This window comes from Aedes aegypti, chromosome 2, assembly GCF_002204515.2.
Source record: "Aedes aegypti strain LVP_AGWG chromosome 2, AaegL5.0 Primary Assembly, whole genome shotgun sequence".
NCBI lineage: Eukaryota > Metazoa > Arthropoda > Insecta > Diptera > Culicidae > Aedes > Aedes aegypti.
Genome location: NC_035108.1, coordinates 388,871,750 through 388,891,738, shown reverse-complemented (window position 1 = coordinate 388,891,738; position 19,989 = coordinate 388,871,750). Strand labels below are relative to the sequence as shown.

Genomic DNA, 19,989 nt, shown 5'->3' with positions numbered 1-19,989 from the left:
CATCGCAGTTTTCCAGGATCTGACACCTGGACTTCAGGAAATCGATGGTCTGCGAGTACTTGGGAAGCTGTCCTTTCTTCTGGGTACTTTCCCAGGCCTTCCGGGTTGACTTGTCCAGCGCTGAGATGATCAGATACACGATGATGTGTTCCGATACTCCGGTCATTTCCTGCTCGAGGTAGCGGAGGCTCTCGACATGACGGGTGGCTTCATTGAGGAGCGCTCGAAGCTCTTTGTGGGTCTCCGAGGTCATCTTCTTGAGAGATAACAACCCACGGATGTGAGTTTCCACAATCACGCGTTTATTCTCGAAGCGGTCCGTCAAAATGTCCCAAGCTTGGTCGTAATCACCTTCACTGAGGACCTTCGTATCCAGGACACCTGCTGCCTCGCCGATGAGCGCCTTGTCAAGGTGATAGAGTTTGATTGCGTCACTATCCCCCGAGTTCTCCATCAAGTCTTGGAAGATGGCCTTGAACTTAGGCCAGGCGGCATAGCTCCCATCGAACGTCGGAATCGGTGCCTTCAATGGTTGCTGTTGGATGACCACTTGAGGCGCTGTTGCACTGGTTGGAGGGACAGCAGCTGGCTTTGCTGCCAAAATCAGCGCTTCGACGACGTTGGACGCAGCATAGTGCATCTCCTCGTAATCGGCGTATTCCTGGTCTTGCTCCTCCATCGCCTCATCCGGTACCAGCCCCACAATCTGGGAGTGGAATTGGCTGAATTCCGCGTAGGTGGCAGAAAGACTTTTGGTCAGCACATTCAGTTGTGCCAATCCAATTTCTTGGTTGCAGGCCAGCGTCCGGTTTATCCTCACCAGCTTCATTTTTACCTGGTTGCGCTGCCTGACGGCCTTCTCAAACTCCTTCTTCGTTTCTGGATCCATTTGTGCTTCCCACTCGGCGAATCCGTGGAACGATCCGGAAGTATCGGCAACGGATACCGAATCTTGGTCCTCCACTGGTTGCTGCTGATTAGCGTTATTTTCTTCGACTTGTTTCGACCGCGTCACAGGCGGCATTTAGCACTGTTTTTCTTCACGCTCTTCTTATTCAGGATCGCGCACAGTTCAACACTTTCGGACGCGTTTCGGAACTCAACTCGTCGCGAAAACACTTTTACACCAGGGCTTGTTACACAGCGCACTACTTGTGCGCACTTTTTCTCGAACGCGCGAAAACTTTTCGTTCGAAACTCGCGACGCAGTTTTTCAGTTCAAAGTTTTTGCTCGGGCATTCACAGCAGCGGGAGAAAACTTGTTTTGATTCGTTTTCCACTTTGTTCCACACTAGCGTAGCTCGTCTCGAACGAACACGTTCGAACATGCACAGCGTGGGCAAACTTTTTCACACTTTTGCACGCCGACGACGCGGGCGGTCGACGGCTCGATCCGGCTGGATCGTCACAACACTTTTTTTCCGCTTGCGCCACTCGGGCGGCGACACAATGCAGGAGGGATTTTCTGGGTGTTTTCTTCACCGGATGCACCACTCGGCCGGCGGTCAAATCCGGCAGAATCTTCACAAGAAATCACTACACGGCACTAGTGATCCGGTTCGAAGGACCAGATGTTCGAGCCCAGCAGGGTGGGTCGAAAGGCAGCGGACTGTAATACACTTTGGGGGGAAAAACACGGCGGAACAAAACACTTCGCGGCGAAAGGATCACTTCCGCGGGAGGATTGGCAAGGGCCAACTTTTCTTGGGATGCGAAGGAATTGAACGCGGACGGCTACGCTTAACTACAAACTTTATTCTCTTCTCTTTACATTAGTTTAATAATGATTTACTGTTTCTACGCAAACGATGCGTTCTCGGCGTCGAGTGAAAGTGAACTGATGCAGCCGTTGAGACTGCGGTTGGCTTGAGCATAAGTGGTGGGAAAAAGTAAAAGACATACGTCTTCGATGTCGTTCACGCTGGCGAACGCGTGGCGCTCGTTGATTGGCGGCAGAGTGTTGATGGGTTTGCTGGCAGTGGTTCTCGCTTCCGTTGGGAGACGGAACAGTCATTCTAAAAATTTCAGGTTTGACAGAAACTTTGAACCTTTGAATGAGTTAAAGTCAATTTCCTATTACTCCTTATGCCATGAAGATGGATGAACGCAAAAATATTTTACATGATTTCAATGACTGACTTTCCAAGAGTAAAAGATTAAACATCAGCATGAAAAAAATATTAACATGCGGGCCGCATCACATTAATATTCAAAATCCATTCGTGGGCCGCACCAAACCTCCTCAAGGGCCACATGCGTCCCGTGGGCCGCTGTTTGGTGACCACTGCGTTACATGATTGCATCATAGAGTCCAAGCGATCCATTAGGCATCTTGGGGTAATGCTCGATGACAAGCTCAGCTTAAATATGGCTATAAAAGGACATCTACGGCTATAACGGCGCTTTCAAGGATGATTTCTAACAGAATTGCCAGCAAACGCAAGCTCCTGGCAGGCGTGGCACTATCCATGCTGAGGTATCGAGGACTGGTCAAAGCGCTTAGAACGAGCAAAAACCTAAAGCGACTGGAAAGCACGTACAGGATCATGTGCTTAAGAGTAGCAAGTGCATACCGGAAGGTTTCTAAAGAGGCCGTGTGCATCACAGTCGGAATGACGCCCATCGGGCTCATCACCAAGAAAGATGTTCAATGCTTCAACCAAAGAGGTATCAGAGGAGTGCGCGACGCGTGTAAGGAGGCAACGCTCAGAGGTTGGCAGCAGGAATGGGATAACTGCACTGAAGGTAGCTGGATCCATCGGCTAATACCAAATGTGTTAGATTGGTATAAAAGAAACCTGGGGTAAGAAAACTTCCATCTGCATCTGACGCAGTTTATGTCAGGACATATTTGCTATAGGCAGTACCTGCACTGAATAGGTTCGGTGCTGAATCTCCTACATGCCTCAGCTAACAGGGAATAGAACTATAATTTGCACACTTCCATGATTCACCTTGGCATGTGGTCTGGAATTGTCTTGTCATAAAAAGGCACTTCAGTACTACGTATATCGTGGCCAAATATAAGCTCGATAGCTTTAAAAAATCTTTTCTGTCTTGATGAATTAAAAGTGGCACTTTTGGAATGGGATCCGGTTTACTATTACTTAGATTGTAACAAAATAGAGACTTATAATAGTCACTATATTGATTATGTTTCATTGTCTCCGTCGTAGGTCTGCGATAAAGGATTTGCCCGGCACGCCACCCTCTGGAACCATCGGCGTATCCACACCGGTGAAAAGCCCTACAAGTGCAACCGTTGCCAGTCCGCGTTTAGCCAAGCTGCACATCTCAAAAATCACGAAAAGGTAAACGGTGTTTCGCGCAATACGCCCAGCCAATTCTTTAACTTCCTGTTCTTATTATTTCAGGTACACTCTGGTCTGAAGCCCTTCAAGTGCGACATCTGTTCGGCTGCGTTCGCTGATCGATTTGCCCTGAAGCGACATCGGGGAATACACGAAAAATATGGTATTTTTTGCCGACGAGTTATCTTGAAATTAGTACACTAAATGAGTGTTTTTTTCTATCCTACTCAGGTCAAACCGCTCCCCTCCATCAAACCCAGGTCGTGCAGAAGGAGGAAATCATCGAAATGGACGAACAGTCGCGAGAAGTGATCATCGGATCGATGTAAATCGTAGATCGGAAATAAATTTTAATCCTTTCGTTGCAATGATTGTGATCGAAACTAGAGGCACAGATATCAAATGGCAGTTTTTTTTCGGTACCATTTGTACTCGACTTACTCATTTTTGTTTTTGTCAGAATCGTGAAGAAAACATTTTTCTGTTCGCTTTTGTTCGAAAACGGGTATGCTCGATTACCTTGCTGAGGTGTTGAAATGAAAATAATTTCGAAAAGCCATAGTGAAACTTTTTTTTTGTAGCGGATGTCCATTTTATTTTTCTAATGCCATAGTTTTAGTGTTTCGTTTTTAAGCGGAAAAATTGCTAGATTGAAAATAAATGAAGGTTGAAAAATATATCAATGTAATTTTATCGGAAAATAGAAAGTCGTAGTATTTATTAATTTTAATGGCGTTATCAAACGCTATACAATTGTGTAAAAACGATAAGGAAATAAATTCATAGCAAGCTTTAGATTTGTAAATGGAAAAAGGCGTATTCACTTGAAATAAGAAAAAATTGTAAATAGTTGTCTAACTAAGTATCAAAAATTCAGAAAATTGATCATGATGGTGCGTTCAAATACATCCCTGTATACTGTCATTTTTCTGTGTTATGCAATTTTTTTTCTAGCTTTTAATTTGATTAGTTTTATTTAAAAAGTAATAATCTGTTTTCCTCAACATCAGTAGTAAGGTTATATTCAACCGTACAAATTAGGATTGGAAGAGAATAATTTCAAATTTAGAATCTTAAGTGTACATACACGATGTAAACGAGAAAAAAAAATCACATTAATTTGTTCTGTTGTTCTGAAGAAAAAAGTGTATAGATGGCAATAAGTTTTCGTAATAAAGTTTAAAATGTATTGTAAAGATGATATTTTTTTATTTTCTAATGTAATCCTATCTGTAGTGATTGATTACCGAACATCGATTTTTCATGAACAATCTGAGGAAAACACACTGATTGGACAATAGCTAGAAGCTTCTGCATGAATTTTGTCTGGTTTTAAAATTGGTACAACCTTAGCATTTTTCTATTGGCCAGGAAAATATGCCAACTGAAAACATTTGTTAAATATATCTACTAAAAATGATAAGCTACTTTCTGGAAGTTTCTTCATGAGGATGTAGAAAATTCTATAATCGCCAGGCGCTTTCATTTTTTTCAATAATAGTTTTTACTTCTTCCAAATCAGTCTCCCAGGAATTTTCGAAAACATTCTCTTGTTTGTGAATGTTTTCGAAATCCTGAGTAACTTGATTTTCTATTGGACTAGTAAGTCCTAAATTATAATTGTGCGCGCTTTCAAACTGCACCGCATGTTTTTGTGCTTTGTCTTTTTCCCTCTTCCAATGCCAGAATTGACTCCTGAGGTTTTTTTTTTAAGTTTAGATCATTTCCAAAAGAACTTAGAGCAAGGGTTCAATTGAGATTTTTTTTTGCAAAACTTTGGTTTCTTAATTGAGAAAATCTTTTTTAATTTCTTTCTGCATATCCTTCCATATAATGTTCATAGAAGGATCGCGAATGCATTGGAATTGCCTTCTCCTCACGTTTTTAAGATGGTCAAGAGTTTAAGATCATTGTCTATAATCATGGATTCAAATTTTGGTATTTCACATTTTGGTATTGCAAAGCCCCTGGCTTCGACAATGGAATTTGTTGAAGTTTCAATAGCATTGACAATATCAAGTTTTGTTCAATATCAAGAATTGTAATATCAAAATTACTATCGCTATATGTTTTATAAATATTCCTGTCTGCTCGAAAATAATCAAACGTAAAGCTGATAGGATTTATTTTTCGGCAGATTTATTTTTCATTTTATTTGAAACAATTAGAAAGGTTACTCGTAGTATTAAAAGGGGAGAAGTTTGAATAACCTACTACGATATCGGCATAGGATTTTCCTTGGGTAGATCCATTCGAAATCAAAAGATTCGAACGACTACCCGATGGAACAAAATTAGTTTGTGAATGAGCATATTTATAATCCACCTGATGGGTATGATTCATAATCAAGCGATCGTTAACTGAAAAAATGAGCATTGTTCGATACTCTTTCAAGGGAATTCTGGAAACGAAAAACACGACTCGCCTACGGAAAGGGCAATCCCAAAAGTTAGACTTATGATGGCCCCCGCAATGCGCACACGGACATCGAACATAAGTCTTGCTCTATCTAAAGCTCTAATATTATTTAGATCTTTTTTTTATGAAAGTGAACTAAATAATATTCTGGAGAAAGCCCTTTCCGAAGAATGCTAGATTGGGATCTTATTTTCATAATGATTACTTGGACTGGAGGAAATCCAAGTAAATCATTATTGCATTTTTGATCTCTTCAGGTGACTTATAGTCACTTGAGAGACCTTTCAAGACGACTTTGAACAAACGTTCAGTTTTGTTGTCATATGTAAAAAAAATTGCGCTTCTTCTCTTCAAGATGTTTAAGAAGAAATTCGCGATCTTTAAGGTCATCATTCGTTTTAGTAGCCATGTTGAAATATATGATAAAACTCAGTCTGCAAAGTTTAAATTGATCCGGAAAAGTATCACTATATGATATAGATATAGATTGGGTCAAAACGGAAAAATATGATTTATGAAATATTTCAGCTAATAACGCTGATATTACTAAAATTTATAATTCATATGTTAGGGAACATTGTTTTTGTTTAATATATCAATAAACTTGGATGTTGAAACTAGACAAAATTTACAACATTAAATTTCTCCTGTGCAAAGTATAACGCATGTATTTTATTATCTTTTGTTCTAGAAGTAGAAGGTTGAAAGTCTTTTCAATACAACTCGCATGTATTTTCCGGAATCTATTTGATTTTTCCACAAAAATTTCATTTTTTCGGTACGGTGTCTAAAACATTAAAAATGGGGGTGAGATTGGGTCAAGGAAGAACGATGGTGAATGAAATCACAAGTCTACTTTTTTGTCGTTTTACGGTGCCAAAAAGAGCATACACTTTTTTCATTAAGATGTGTTTGTTCTTTCAAAATACAGCATCGCTGAAACATCAAACAAGTCTAGTTGAGGATTCCGTGCATTGAATAACAATGCAACGCATTTTGACAACTTCTCAAACCAGCAACTGTTTTTCGTGCTCAACAACATTGTTGTATTTAATCAAAGAGTTTTTTTTATTTAATTATTTATTAGTGTTTTCATATTATAGAAACAACTCACGGAAGTATAAATGAGTTGGATCGCTGAAATACCAATGAAATTATGATGTCAACATCTGCCTACAATGTATTGATCGTGGAATGTCGCACCGAAATTTAACTACTTGCGAAGGTTTAAAATAATCACTATTTCTATCAACTTTTGGGGAAACTGAATAGGCTCTATGGCAATGGGAATGAAACATTGAAGACAATTTGAGGGGCAAAGCAAGAAAATCCGTAAAAACTTGACGATACATGCTGGGTTTAAATATTTTTTCTCATAGCTTTTCAATTTTTTGCTATAATCGTTCTTTAAAGTGGGTTTATCATACTTGTGAAACATCTTAGATGTCTTCTCGTCTTTTTTGCATCGTATTTGATCAATATTTTTCAGCTGTGAATGGTTTTGCAGTCATATTCTTAAAAACAAGTTATTTCAATTAGAGTGACCCAATGTCACCCCCTCTATGGGGTGAGACTAGATCATTTTTCATTCACTTATTGCGCCGCAGGTAATACATATTTTTCTATAATTTTTTGGACATTTGTTAAAGTACCATCAAAGTACATACACACCAAATTTGAAGTTTATTGGAGTTAAATTGCGAAAGTTATTCAATAAATAAATCGTACATATCCGTTTTTGACCCATTGTCACCCCCAACGACAGTAGTTTAAAAATAATATAATCATGAAATCAATGTTGTACAATACAGTTACATTTTTAATGTTGAATATTTGTGCAATACTGAAACATTTTTTGTTCATACTATAAATTCACAATTGTTCTTATTGTATGAATTAATTTTGTAAAAGGGTGTCCCAGAAAGTATATGCACGACTTCATCATTCTGCTATTTAAAAACTAATGCAGATAAAAAACTAATTTTCACACATTTTATTCTTGCACTTATCAAGAGCAGATTTTGATTTTTAAGCGATTTATTCCACTATCTATTTGTTGATAGCGTTACATTTCTAGAAGCTCCTTTTATCAGTTTTCCTCTTATCTCGTCATTTTTGAGCAACTTTAAGGTGAAGATGAATCGAAGCCAAACCTCAAATTTTCAAGAGCACGGATCTGGAGAACCGAACACCCGTTTGAGCTGAAAAGTTAATCGATTGGTCACCACCAGCGAGTGACCAATCGATTAGGTTTTCAGCTCAAACGGATGTTTGGTTCTCCAGATCCGTGCTCTTGAAAATTTGAGGTTTGGCTTCGATTTATCTTCACCTTAATGTACGAAATTTGTGCTAGGTCATAAAGTACGTAAAATAAAAGATTGAAAAAATATATTTATCAGTCGATTGAAAAAATATATTTATCAAGCACTCGACACTGAAGAAGTCTGTAAGTCGCAGACGAAAAAGGTCTATCTGTCAAGATAAGCAACACATATTAGAGTTTAAATGTATTTGCTCGCCTTACTAGTGATTTTAGTTTTTTTTTTGCAAAAAGTGAAGTGTTAAAGTTTAATTTGTAGTTTTAAACATACTCTAATAATCCCTCCCCTAAATTTAATATAAAAAAGTGTAGTGATATTTATCAGTGTCGATACGATTAATGATCAGACTTTCACTTGTTTTAAGGTGAAGATGAATCGAAGCCAAAGCTCAAGTTTTCAAGAGCACGGATCTGGAGAACCGAACACCCGTTTGAGCTGAAAACATAACCGATTGGTCATCACCAGCGAGTGACCAATCGATTAAGTTTTCAGCTTAAACGGATGTTCGGTTCTCCAGATACGTGTTCTTGAAAATTTGAGGTTTGGCTTCGATTCATCTTCACCTTAATGAAAATTATAAACTCAAATGTAAGATACTTTAATTTTTCACTTCCATTTTGCAGCGTTTGGTGGGGCAATGAGAGCGCAAGTCAGTCCATAGCCGGGGGCGAGGATAGGTAATGGCCGTAATAGTCTATGCGGACCGCTTGAACACCATCGGAAAGAAAAGGTCGATGGGGTAGGGTAGCGGAATTTGGGGCAAGTGTGCCACCTTAAGCAAATTGTTCTCTAACTTTGTCCAAGGCTTATAAAAACCACCAATTTAGCCTCATGATGATAGTTTCACATCTTTTCATAACCACTGTGCCATTTTAAATGAAAATAATTTCAAAAAGTATTAGTTTTTGAGCTTCTCAAATATCATCCAAAATAACCTATTTTTCCACACTATGGGGCAAGTGTGCCACCCATATGGGGCAAGACGGCCACCGAATGAACATCGCATGTAATTCTACTTGTAATGAAATTTTCTTTATTTCATATTACTATGACTTAAAAAGCAGACGCTAATCGATAATTTAAAAATAATTTTAAGTTTATCGTAATAAGGTGGTGCTTTATAACAAGGTTCAAAACATGCGTAACTCTCTATTACTCATTCGAATAACTAAAATGATTATTTTTGTCTCCATTCAATACAATATAAGTAGTACCATTATATTACGGCAAATATGTATAATATTACACTAGATCAGCACTAAATAACGGTAAAATATTGATGTAGATATGTAAAACGGTACTTAATAAGCCGAAAAACATGTTATTATTGAATATTTTGAGATAAAATCACTTTGGGGGGCAAACATGTTAGTTATTCCCCTACTATGCTTCAGAAACCACTACCGGTGCCTCATTTTAGTTTACTATTATGATTTTGTTGATGATGTTTACATTTTTATAAATTTCACTTCAACAATTTTTGTTTACCAAATAGGTGGCACACTTGCCCCAATAACTATACATTTCAACCAAACTGGATTTTGTATGTAAAACTACATACTTTTTTCGTTGAAATGCCACAATAACTTACACATTTGAATAGTTTCACAATGTATAGTACGTTAGAAAAATCTGTTAATAATTTACCTTTTACCATGCTATTTGGAAACAACGAAATCTTATAAAAATCCACTCAAATTTGGTTGTCTTTGCAAAAATCGATGTAAATACGTGTAAAATAGAGCAATGTTCATCATATTTTGATTATTATATTGTGAACTATGAAGGAACATATTGTTAAGCTCAAAGAAAAAATATATATTGTAGTTTTTATAAAAAGCAGGGGTGGCACACTTGCCCCTATGGCACACTTGCCCCAAAGTCCGCTATGGGGAATTGGATAAGACTTGACACAATAATGCAATTGAATGCTGCAATATTTAAATGTGCTGATAGCAACTTAATTTGAGTTTTGACATTTGATTTACTAAAATTTGAAATAGACTGGCAATCGTACAAGTAAGGTAGAATGAGCTGATCGTTTTTTATAAATTTTATAAACAACAAAAAAATAACTTTATGAAAGAGATGCTAAGGGCTGCTCTTACGACGCTTTAGGGCAAACGCTCCCTTAGTGGAGGTAGCTCCAATAGTGGAGGTAGTGTGTTTTGACATGTTTCGCACTTTTTTATGGCTATGTGATATTTTTCTATGATGTACGATGTGAAAATGATACAAGTTATCGAAAAATATTCATGAAATTTAACCATAAACCTATTTTAAACAATTATTTTGCTTAAATTTGTTGCTCCTTTGCACCTATAGTGGTGCATCAGTACCCATAGTGGAGGGTCCCATAAGAAATCAATGGTTTGCGCCACTAAAGGAACCATTCTTAAAACATACCTCCACTAAAGGGACAGTGTTCCTATTGTTGGTGCAAGGCTTTTTGCAGGGAAATTTCAAATGAATCGTGATTTTTATACATTTGAATGATAGAAGGATTTGAGATCTAGCGATTGATACGCTAAAATCATATAATTTTTGATTTTATCACCATTTTTTAGCAGTTTTCGCTTAGGTGCACCACTAATGGTACATTTGCCCTAGGAGTTTTTGATACTGGTTGGGTCAAGCATTACTATAAATAACTTTTTTTTTCTTGTGCTTACTTACTTACTTATTTGGCTTTACATCAATTATCTTGATAAAACCTCGCCAACAATATTTCGCCAATTCCCTCGGTTCATGGACGCTTCTCTCCATCCTCGACTGTGACCCACGCTCTCCAGGTCCTGGTGTACCTGGTCAATCCACCTAGCTCGCTGCGCCTCACGCCTTCTTGTTCCGACCGGATTCGTGGCGAACACCATCTTTACAGGGTTGTTGTCCGGCATTCTTGCAACATGCCCTGCCCAGCGTATCCTTCCAGCTTTAGCTACCTTCACGATACCGGGTTCGTTTCAAATTTTCTCCCAATAATATCCATGTCGTCCGCGAAGCAAACAAATTGTCCGGATCTCGTGAAAATCGTGCCTCGACTGTTAAGTTCGGCTCTCCGCATGACACTTTCAAGCGCAATATTGAACAACAGGCACGAAAGTCCGTCGCCCTGTCGTAGTCCCCGCGGAGACTCGAAGGAACTGGAGTGTTCGCCCGAGATCTTCACGCAGTTTTGCACACCGTCCATCGTTGCTCTGATCAATCTTGTGAGCTTCCCGGGAAAGCTGTTCTCGTCCATGATTTTCCATAGCTCTATGCGGTCGATACTATCGTATGCCGCCTTGAAATCGATGAACAAATCTCGAAAACGTATTCAAACAGACTCAAATCAGAAAAGTATACAAACTTACTTTATCGATTCTACGTGTTCCGCAGACCAAATTCTACACATGTTGCTCAAAACCAACTCGATTTTTCACTTCTAGAACGTTTACTTTCCGGATTTACAAAACGACGAAAGTAAGATTTTCAACTTTCGCTACCTAACCACTACTTTCGCCGCTCCGCTGTAGGGAGAGACAAAGTGACTCAACCACGAATCAAAACAAAACACTACTTGAGTCGATTTTACACTGGTACAAAAACGTCGAAAGTAACTGAATAAATCGGCTTATCTTTTTTTAATAAAAATTTTGTGGGAAATAACAGAAACTCCCTAGTTTTTGAATGCGTGCTTATTGAATGAAAAATTTAAGCAATGTACACGGCGAAAAAATGTTAAAAAGGTGATTTATTTTAAAACAGTTTTAGAAGATAGGTTTTGATTCTTCTAAATTAATTTTCTCAAAACCGTATGGAAGTTACTTACGTCAATTTGAAAAAGTAATCGAGAAATGGTGCGTAGGGACCTGGTACTCACGGCATTTCTGGAGGATTTGCCGCACGGAAAAGATCTGGTCCGTTGTCGAGCGGCCGTCGATGAAAACTGCTTGATAACTTCCCACGAACTCGTTTGCTATAGGTGATAGACGACGGAAGAGAATCTGGGATAGCACTTTATAGGCGGCGTTTAGGATGGTGATTGCACGATAATTTTCACACTCCAGTTTGTCGCCCTTTTTGTAGATAGGGCATATAACGCCTTGCTTCCACTCCTCCGGTAACTGTTCCGTTTCCCAGATTCTGACTATCAGCCGATGCAGACAAGCGGCCAACCTGTCCGGGCCCATCTTGATGAGTTCGGCTCCGATACCATCCTTGCCAGCGGCTTTGTTGTTCTTGAGCTGTTGAATGGCATCCTTAACTTCCCCCATCGTGGGAGCTGGTTGATTTCCGCTGTCCGCTGTGCTGACGTAGCCATCGCCTTCGCTGTCCTGACCTTCTGTGCCTGAGTTCTCTGCGCCATTCAGGTGTTCATCGTAGTGCTGCTTCCACCTTTCGATCACCTCGCGTCCGTCCGTCAAGATGCTCCCATCCTTGTCCCGGCACATCTCAGCTCGCGGCACGAAGCCTTTGCGGGATGTGTTGAGCTTCTGATAGAACTTCCGCGTTTCTTGAGAACGGTACAGCAACTCCATCTCTTGGCATTCCACCTCTTCCAGGCGGCGCTTTTTGTCCCGGAATAGGCGGGTTTGCTGTTTCCGCTTCAGTCTGTATCGTTCCACGTTTTGCCGCGTACCATGCTGCAGCATTGCAGCCCGCGCTGCATTCTTCTCCTCTAAAACCTCCTGGCACTCCTCGTCGAACCAATCGTTTCTTGAGCTCCGTTCCACATATCCGACAACGCTTTCGGCAGCGTCGTTAATGGCTGCTTTGACTGTCCTCCAGCAGTCCTCAAGAGGGGCCCTATCGAGCTCGCCCTCATCCGGCAACGCTGCCTCAAGATGCTGCGCGTACGCATTGGCGACATCCGGTTGTTTCAGCCGCTCGAGATTGTACCGGGGCGGGCGTCGGTACCGTACATTGTTGATGACGGATAGTTTTGGGCGCAGTTTCACCATCACCAGGTAGTGGTCGGAGTCAATGTTGGCGCCACGATAGGTTCTGACGTCGGTTATGTCGGAGAAGTGCCGTCCATCGATCAAAACGTGGTCGATTTGCGATTCTGTCTGCTGAGGTGATCTCCAGGTGTACCGATACGGGAGGCTGTGCTGGAAATAGGTGCTACGAATGGCCATGTTCTTGGAGGCGGCAAAATCTATCAGTCGTAGGCCGTTCTCGTTCGTCAGCCGGTGGGCGCTGAACTTTCCAATCGTCGGTCTGAACTCCTCCTCCTGGCCAACCTGAGCGTTCAAATCTCCTATGATGATCTTGACGTCGTGGCTTGGGCAGCGGTCGTACTCGCGTTCGAGCTGCGCGTAAAATGCGTCCTTGTCATCATCAGTGCTTTCGGAGTGTGGGCTATGCACGTTGATTATGCTGAAGTTAAAGAATCGGCCTTTGATTCTTAACTTGCACATTCATTCATTGATCGGCCACCACCCGATCACGCGCCTTTGCATATCACCCATCACTATAAAAGCTGTTCCCAGCTCACGTGTGTTGCCGCAGCTCTGGTAGATGGTATGATTACCTTTAAACGTTCGCACCAATGCTCCTGTCCAGCACACCTCCTGCAGCGCTACGATGTCGAAACCGCGGGTCTTCAGTACATCGGAGAGTATGCGAGTACTTCCAATGAAGTTGAGAGATTTGCAGTTCCACGTACCGAGTTTCCAATCCACATTGGTCCCAAAGCCATATCTAGGAAGACAAAAATGATTGCGCCTAAACCGTCAATTTTAGATATATGGTGTCTTCGGCAAAGTTTCTCCATATTTTTATATTTTTCCATTTTCGTCGCTGTGGTCTTTGCCGATTGTTCCGGTCCGTATTCTCTCGTTGACGTTCCTGTGCTGATGTGTTTTTACGGTTGGCTTGCAGGGCCTGACACCAACAACCCTAGATTTCCGGAGGACCATTCCCCCTAAATGTTCGGAGGGCCATAGTGCGCAGTTTAGCTTAGAGTCCTTCTCTGGCACTCGGACGATGATCAGCCGCCCCTGACATGGGGAACAGACGCTGTTGTGAGCCGCTCCTAACGTGGAGTACAGACGCTCCAGGTTTGCAAAAGCAAACCCCCCCTTCCCTGTCAGCATACGACCAAAGTTCCCACCGGGGGTTGGTTACCCGATCTTTCCCAAGGTTACTCGTACCCCGGCCAGTACCACGAGGAGGTAGGGATAGGAGTTGCTGGGCAAGAGGCTAAGGACCGCACAAAGGGGTCTATTTTATTCCTGCAGGTACGCGAGGTACCAATGATACGCCATGCCCAGCCATTTACCGCGCCTTTTCTTGGGCTTATATAATATTTTATACTATATTGAAATTCTCATGTTTTGTAAAAAAAGTTGTAGTGAGAATAGCAAATCACTATTAGTGATGTGACTTGTGTGCCGTTTGTCGGGATCCAGCTTTTTATGCTTCATTTTGGCTGCCGTAGTGTTGAATTAATGAAATAGGGATTCGCCGTGCAAATCAAATGGAGAGTCATTTCACTCAAGTCGAAATTGTCACCTCACTATACGAGACCGACAGCTCTGACCTTACGTCACTCGTAGAATAAACCCAAATTTATGGAAAGTATATGGTAGAGTGCCATACAAATTAAATGGATTAATGTCTGTAACCCAAAAAAAGTTAGACAAAATTTGGAAGAAATTATTGAAATAATATTTAATTTATTCGTGAAAAAAAAACATTGACATTAGTATCATTAGTCAAACTTACCAGAATCTAGAGAAAAATACCAGTGAGATCTGTAGAGTAGTTTACGGCATTATAAAGCTATTTTTTGATAGAATTACATTGAGGAGGCTCTAGGAGAACTGCTTGAAAAGTGTAAAGATAGATTAACGTGTCATGCAAAACAGAGTACAGAAGTAGTTTAAAATGATCGTTTTTGCATAACTTTCGTGAATGAACTCTTGAGGTGGTAGGATAGCTGTAATTCTATCTTTATGCTGATTTATCAGTCTTTCACCTCCCACGCAACAGTAAAACTTAAGAAGAGAAGTGACTGTTATATACGCAATCTACGAATAATGCCTAAGTGCTCGATATTTCCACTGTACGTTGCTCGACTGCACCCCTATAGGAACCGATCGCAGTTCGAAAGCTCCACCGCATCATAGTTTCCCACAAGCACATGTTCAACGCGAGCTTTTATGTTTACGAAGGCTCCTCGGAGTTCTCTCCCGCTCATCATCATGCGGCGTTCGCGTTCGGAAAAGCCATTGTGGTAGTGCGGGACGGACACCTCGCTATATCTAAATATACAAGCTCTACTCCACAGTGGGTGAGTGAAGTGCTCAGGTGAGAATGTTTATGTTCCTGGCATATCTACAGTGGTCCCGAAATTAAGAATCATTTAAGTCTATGCGCAAAAGCGTTAGTGATTAATCAAAAATTTAATCAAAATTTGTGATTAAAAATTGTGACTAATTTGCTATAACAAAATTCTAAATATTTGTATATGACTTTCTTCTTTAATCATGAGTAATATCCAAGAGGGACGAATGACCTTCGGGTTAAAGTCCCTCTCAAACAACAACAACAGTAATATCCAACGTTATCTAGTGTATAGCCCATTTGTTGCATACTTCAAGGCATTTAGTGCATACTTTCAGGCATTTAATCATTAATCAATGATTAATCATAAAAATAATGATTAAATTACTTTGGAGATATCCCAAATGTCTTGAAGTATGCAACGAATTTGTTATACACTTGAGAATGATTGGTTTTACTCATGATTGAAGAAAAAAGTTGAAATCGGAAAGCTTTACCCATGATTAACTGACTAGTCATACAATTTTTAATCATGATTAACTTAACGATCTGCTATGCGCAAATTAGATAAAATCAACAATGTATGCATTGTTAATGCATTCACATATACATATATAGTTGAGCATATACTTGTCCATATATATGAATCAATGTGAACACAATTTATCAATCAGCTGAATCAGCTGCTAAATATGTTCATAATAACACTGCCTCGGACATCGTAAGTAATATCCAGCGGAATAGTTCCGAGTACTCGGAGCAAGTATCTGAAATTAAAGCTTAAAACAAGATGTATTTTTTTAATATTTTGTAAGGTTTCGGAGTAGAACATGAACACGACGCCACGTGTCCAATGTACAAAACGAAATTGAAAATGCGAAAAGAAATCACGTGCTCCAGTGGGGATCGAACCCACCACTCCTTATTTGCAAGTTGGGCACTTCAATCTACAAGCTGCGGAGCTTAAAGAGTCAGATTCGATTGTCTCTGGTGATAAATTTTATATTGCTGTGTGCGTTTGAAATGCAAATATCAAATGCGGGAACACCAAACGCGATAAGATTTTTCACAAGGAAGGCGAAGTCAAAGATAGCTTTTCTTTGCTAGGTTGGCAGTGGTATGGATCACGGTTGCTAGGTGTCCTTTGATTAATTTGTGTTATCGCATTTGGAACGCTTTTGAAGAAGATTTGCACGTCAAACGCAAACAGCAATACTTTAAAAAATCGCAAGAGCTCAACAAATCTAAATCAGTTTGTTGAAACGCCAAGCAAAAGAGTTTGAAGGTTTCTAAAAGTCAGAATAAATGTTGGATCGTCACATACCCTGTTGATAAACTTTCCAGCTTCGAAAATCACACTTAAATGTTGAGATGGTCTGATAGAACGTGTTTTTCATAGTCACCATAAAATATTGCTATGATGGTTTTGGGAGCATTTGAACCTTATGGATTTGACATGCCTTCCTTGCAGTGATGAATTTTGAGCTGAACACGAGCCAAAAGTGAACACGTTATAATTTCGCACGAGAACCTAGTAAGCATTGCAGAGCGGCCCGTTCATTTCAAAATGCACAACGAAGCTGAAAACCAGAAAAAAAAGAAGAAATTCATGGCATTACAAAAATATGGAAGCTTTAAAGTTTCCTAACATCTTTGCTGAACTTCCGCATTGAAATATATCGTGTATTTGCGATGAAGACAGTTTTCATTTCAGCTCGCACGGGCTCAAGTTTTCGAACTGCTCATTGTTCAAGCCTACTTGAACCCTCGTTCCAAGAGAATGAACAGGAGCGCAAACTGAACGCGTTCAAATGCAACACTGCTTCATTGTTTGTTTATGTTTAAGATAAATAACTACAGAAGTGTTCAGCTCATAGGATTTAGCAAAACAGAGCTGCTTATCACACTTCTAAAAAGGATCAAATACGGCTCTCTTTAATGAGTCATGGAAAATTACTGAAATTTAATTAGATTAATATAGTAGACAGACAGGTTATTTGTAGTTCGTCATCTAAATTGCAACCAATTCAAACTACTACAAGCTGAGATACAGATCACCCAACTTGGGCATTTTGTAAGGAAAAACAGCATTTGGTTACTAACTTACTGTACTCACTGACTGTATCCTTAGGTCTCCAACGATCCAGATATAAGTCCATTCTATCATTGAACATTGACGAATATTTGAGACAAGGTCTCACTGAATCTCCCCATCGTTGACATTTTAAAAGCTTTCATCACAAAGATATTGAACTCGATGATTGCATGATAATAATTTGAAGGTGTAATTCTAATATCGCTCTAGTAATGAGAAAGGAAGAGATAAAAGTAATCTCCGAAGCGAAAGTCACATTTTAAACAGATTAAACAATGCAAAGAAGCAATGACATTTTTGTTTCGTTTTCATTTCCCGTATAAAAACAACCATAAAACATGATATGAGATACATATTCCCATTTGTTTAGGCCATAATGTAGCTGCATTGCGTTAAGGCAACCATTGAGGTAGTTTTAGAATTGAAATGGACAATTATACGATTGAAATAATGAAAAAACACATTAACACAGAAGTTTTGGAGACAACTGCGTCTTATAATTCGTCACAACCTAATAAAAAATACATACTGAGGTGTACAGTATGGCCCATAAAGAATGCGAAAATTGTTTGAACGTGAATTTAGCATACACAATCATTATTTTTATTTGTTCTGATGAAAGCAGTATATTCTATGGTTACTTTGCTGTATAGGAACATTTTTGTTACATTTTTTTTACTAACCTGAATAATATACTAAAGCGAAAAAGTTGAAGAGGTTTGTTCATTAAAAGTCAGAAAAAATGTTTGATTGTCGTATACTCTGTTGATGAACTTTCCACCTTCGAAAGTCACACTTCATCGTTAAAAATATTGGTTTTCTTGGTATCAGAGGATGAAATAAGTCTTAGAAAATGTGTTTTTCCTGATCACAACAAAATATTTGGCCAGGGTCATGGTTTAGGGAGCATTTGCATCCTATGGGTTTGATGTGAATATATTGTTTTTTTTGTAGCTGAATAAATACCATATACAGAGGTCTATAGGAGTTTTTGAGAAAACAAGTTGACGGATTTCACGCCAACTCGACAAAGGGATTGGCAGCACCCCTTCAGAATTCAATGAAACTTTCTGGGTGTGAAGACTATGTGAAACTAAGATACTTTGCATACTTTGTTTTTTCAAAATAGATCTAGACTAACATTTGGAAAGGGTCAAAGTTTTTTTTAACTTTTTTTATAAACCCTTATAACTCGAAAACGTTAAGACCTACAAAAAAGTGTTGTATGAGGGACTGTCGTGAAATTTCCTGACGTTTTAGTAAAAAATATTAAAAAAATAAAAACACATTTTCTACACTGAAAAAAAAAAAATATTCAAAACTTCAAAGTCGATTTTAAAAAAACGGCCACTTTAGATTTTGATCATCCTTAAGCAAAAAGTTTCGTAATTAAATTTACTAAAAGTCGTCCATACATTGCAAATTGGGCATATTTTAGAGAAAAAAGTTTTTCTAACATCGAAATTTTCAAGTCCCAAAGTTTTTTTTTACTTTTTTTTATAAATCCGTATAACTCGAAAACGGCAAGACCTACAAAAAAGTGTTGTGTGGGGGACTGTCGTGAAATTTCCTGACGTTTTAGAAAAAAATATTAAAAAAATAAAAACACATTTTCTACACTAAAAAAAAATATTCAAAACTTTAAAGTCGATTAAAAAAAATGGCCATTTCAGATTTTGATCATCCTTAAGCAAAAAGTTACGTAATTAAATTTACTAAAAGTCGTCCATACATTGCAAATTGGGCATATTTTAGGGAAAAAAGTTTTTCTAACATCGAATTTTTTAAGTCTCAAAGTTTTTTTTTACTTTTTTTTATAAACCCGTATATCTCGAAAGCGGTAAGACCTACAAAAAAGTGTTGTATGGGGGACTGTCGTGAAATTTCCTGAAGTTTGAGAAAAAAATATTGAAAAAATAAAAACACATTTTCTACACTGAAAAAAAAATATTCAAAACTTTAAAGTCGATTTAAAAAAAAACGGCCACTTCTGAATGTGATCATACTTAAGCAAAAAGTTTCGTAATTAAATTTACTAAAAGTCGTCCATACATTGCAAATTGGGCATATTTTAGAGAAAAAAGTTTTTCTAACATCTAAATTTTCAAGTCCCAAAGTTGTTTTTTACTTTTTTATAAATCCGTATAACTCGAAAACGGTAAGACCTACAAAAAAGTGTTGTATGGGGGACTGTCGTGAAATTTCCTGACGTTTTAGAGAAAAATATTGAAAAAATAAAAACACATTTTCTACACTGAAAAAAAAATATTCAAAACTTTAAAGTCGATTTAAAAAAACGGCCACTTCTGATTGTGATCATCCTTAAGCAAAAAGTTTCGTAATTAAATTTACTAAAAGTTGTCCATACATTGAAAATTGGGCATATTTTAGAGAAAAAAGTTTTTCTAACATCAAAATCCAAAATGAACTTTTTATTTAATTTTTATTTCGCTTCAAATCGTCTAGTATGATCATATTTTCAAGTGATAAATGAGTTTTAATCACAAAATAGATTATATTTGTTTTATTGGGAGTAGTTAAAAGAAATAAAACGGAATTATACAGTTTTTTT

The 19,989-nt window shown here is 38.7% G+C and overlaps 1 protein-coding gene across 1 annotated transcript in view; it reads left to right on the top strand.

Moving 5' to 3' along the window:
- LOC5577430 (zinc finger protein 600) overlaps positions 1 to 4,507 on the top strand; it is a 32,905-nt gene extending 28,398 nt beyond the window's left edge. Inside the window, exons 7-9 of the mRNA XM_021846969.1 lie at positions 3,177 to 3,311; positions 3,375 to 3,474; positions 3,543 to 4,507. Coding sequence (XP_021702661.1) covers positions 3,177 to 3,311; positions 3,375 to 3,474; positions 3,543 to 3,640 — 333 coding nt within the window. The 3' untranslated portion in view covers positions 3,641 to 4,507. The remainder of the gene's footprint in view (positions 1 to 3,176; positions 3,312 to 3,374; positions 3,475 to 3,542) is intronic.
- The last annotated feature ends 15,482 nt before the right edge of the window (positions 4,508 to 19,989 follow it).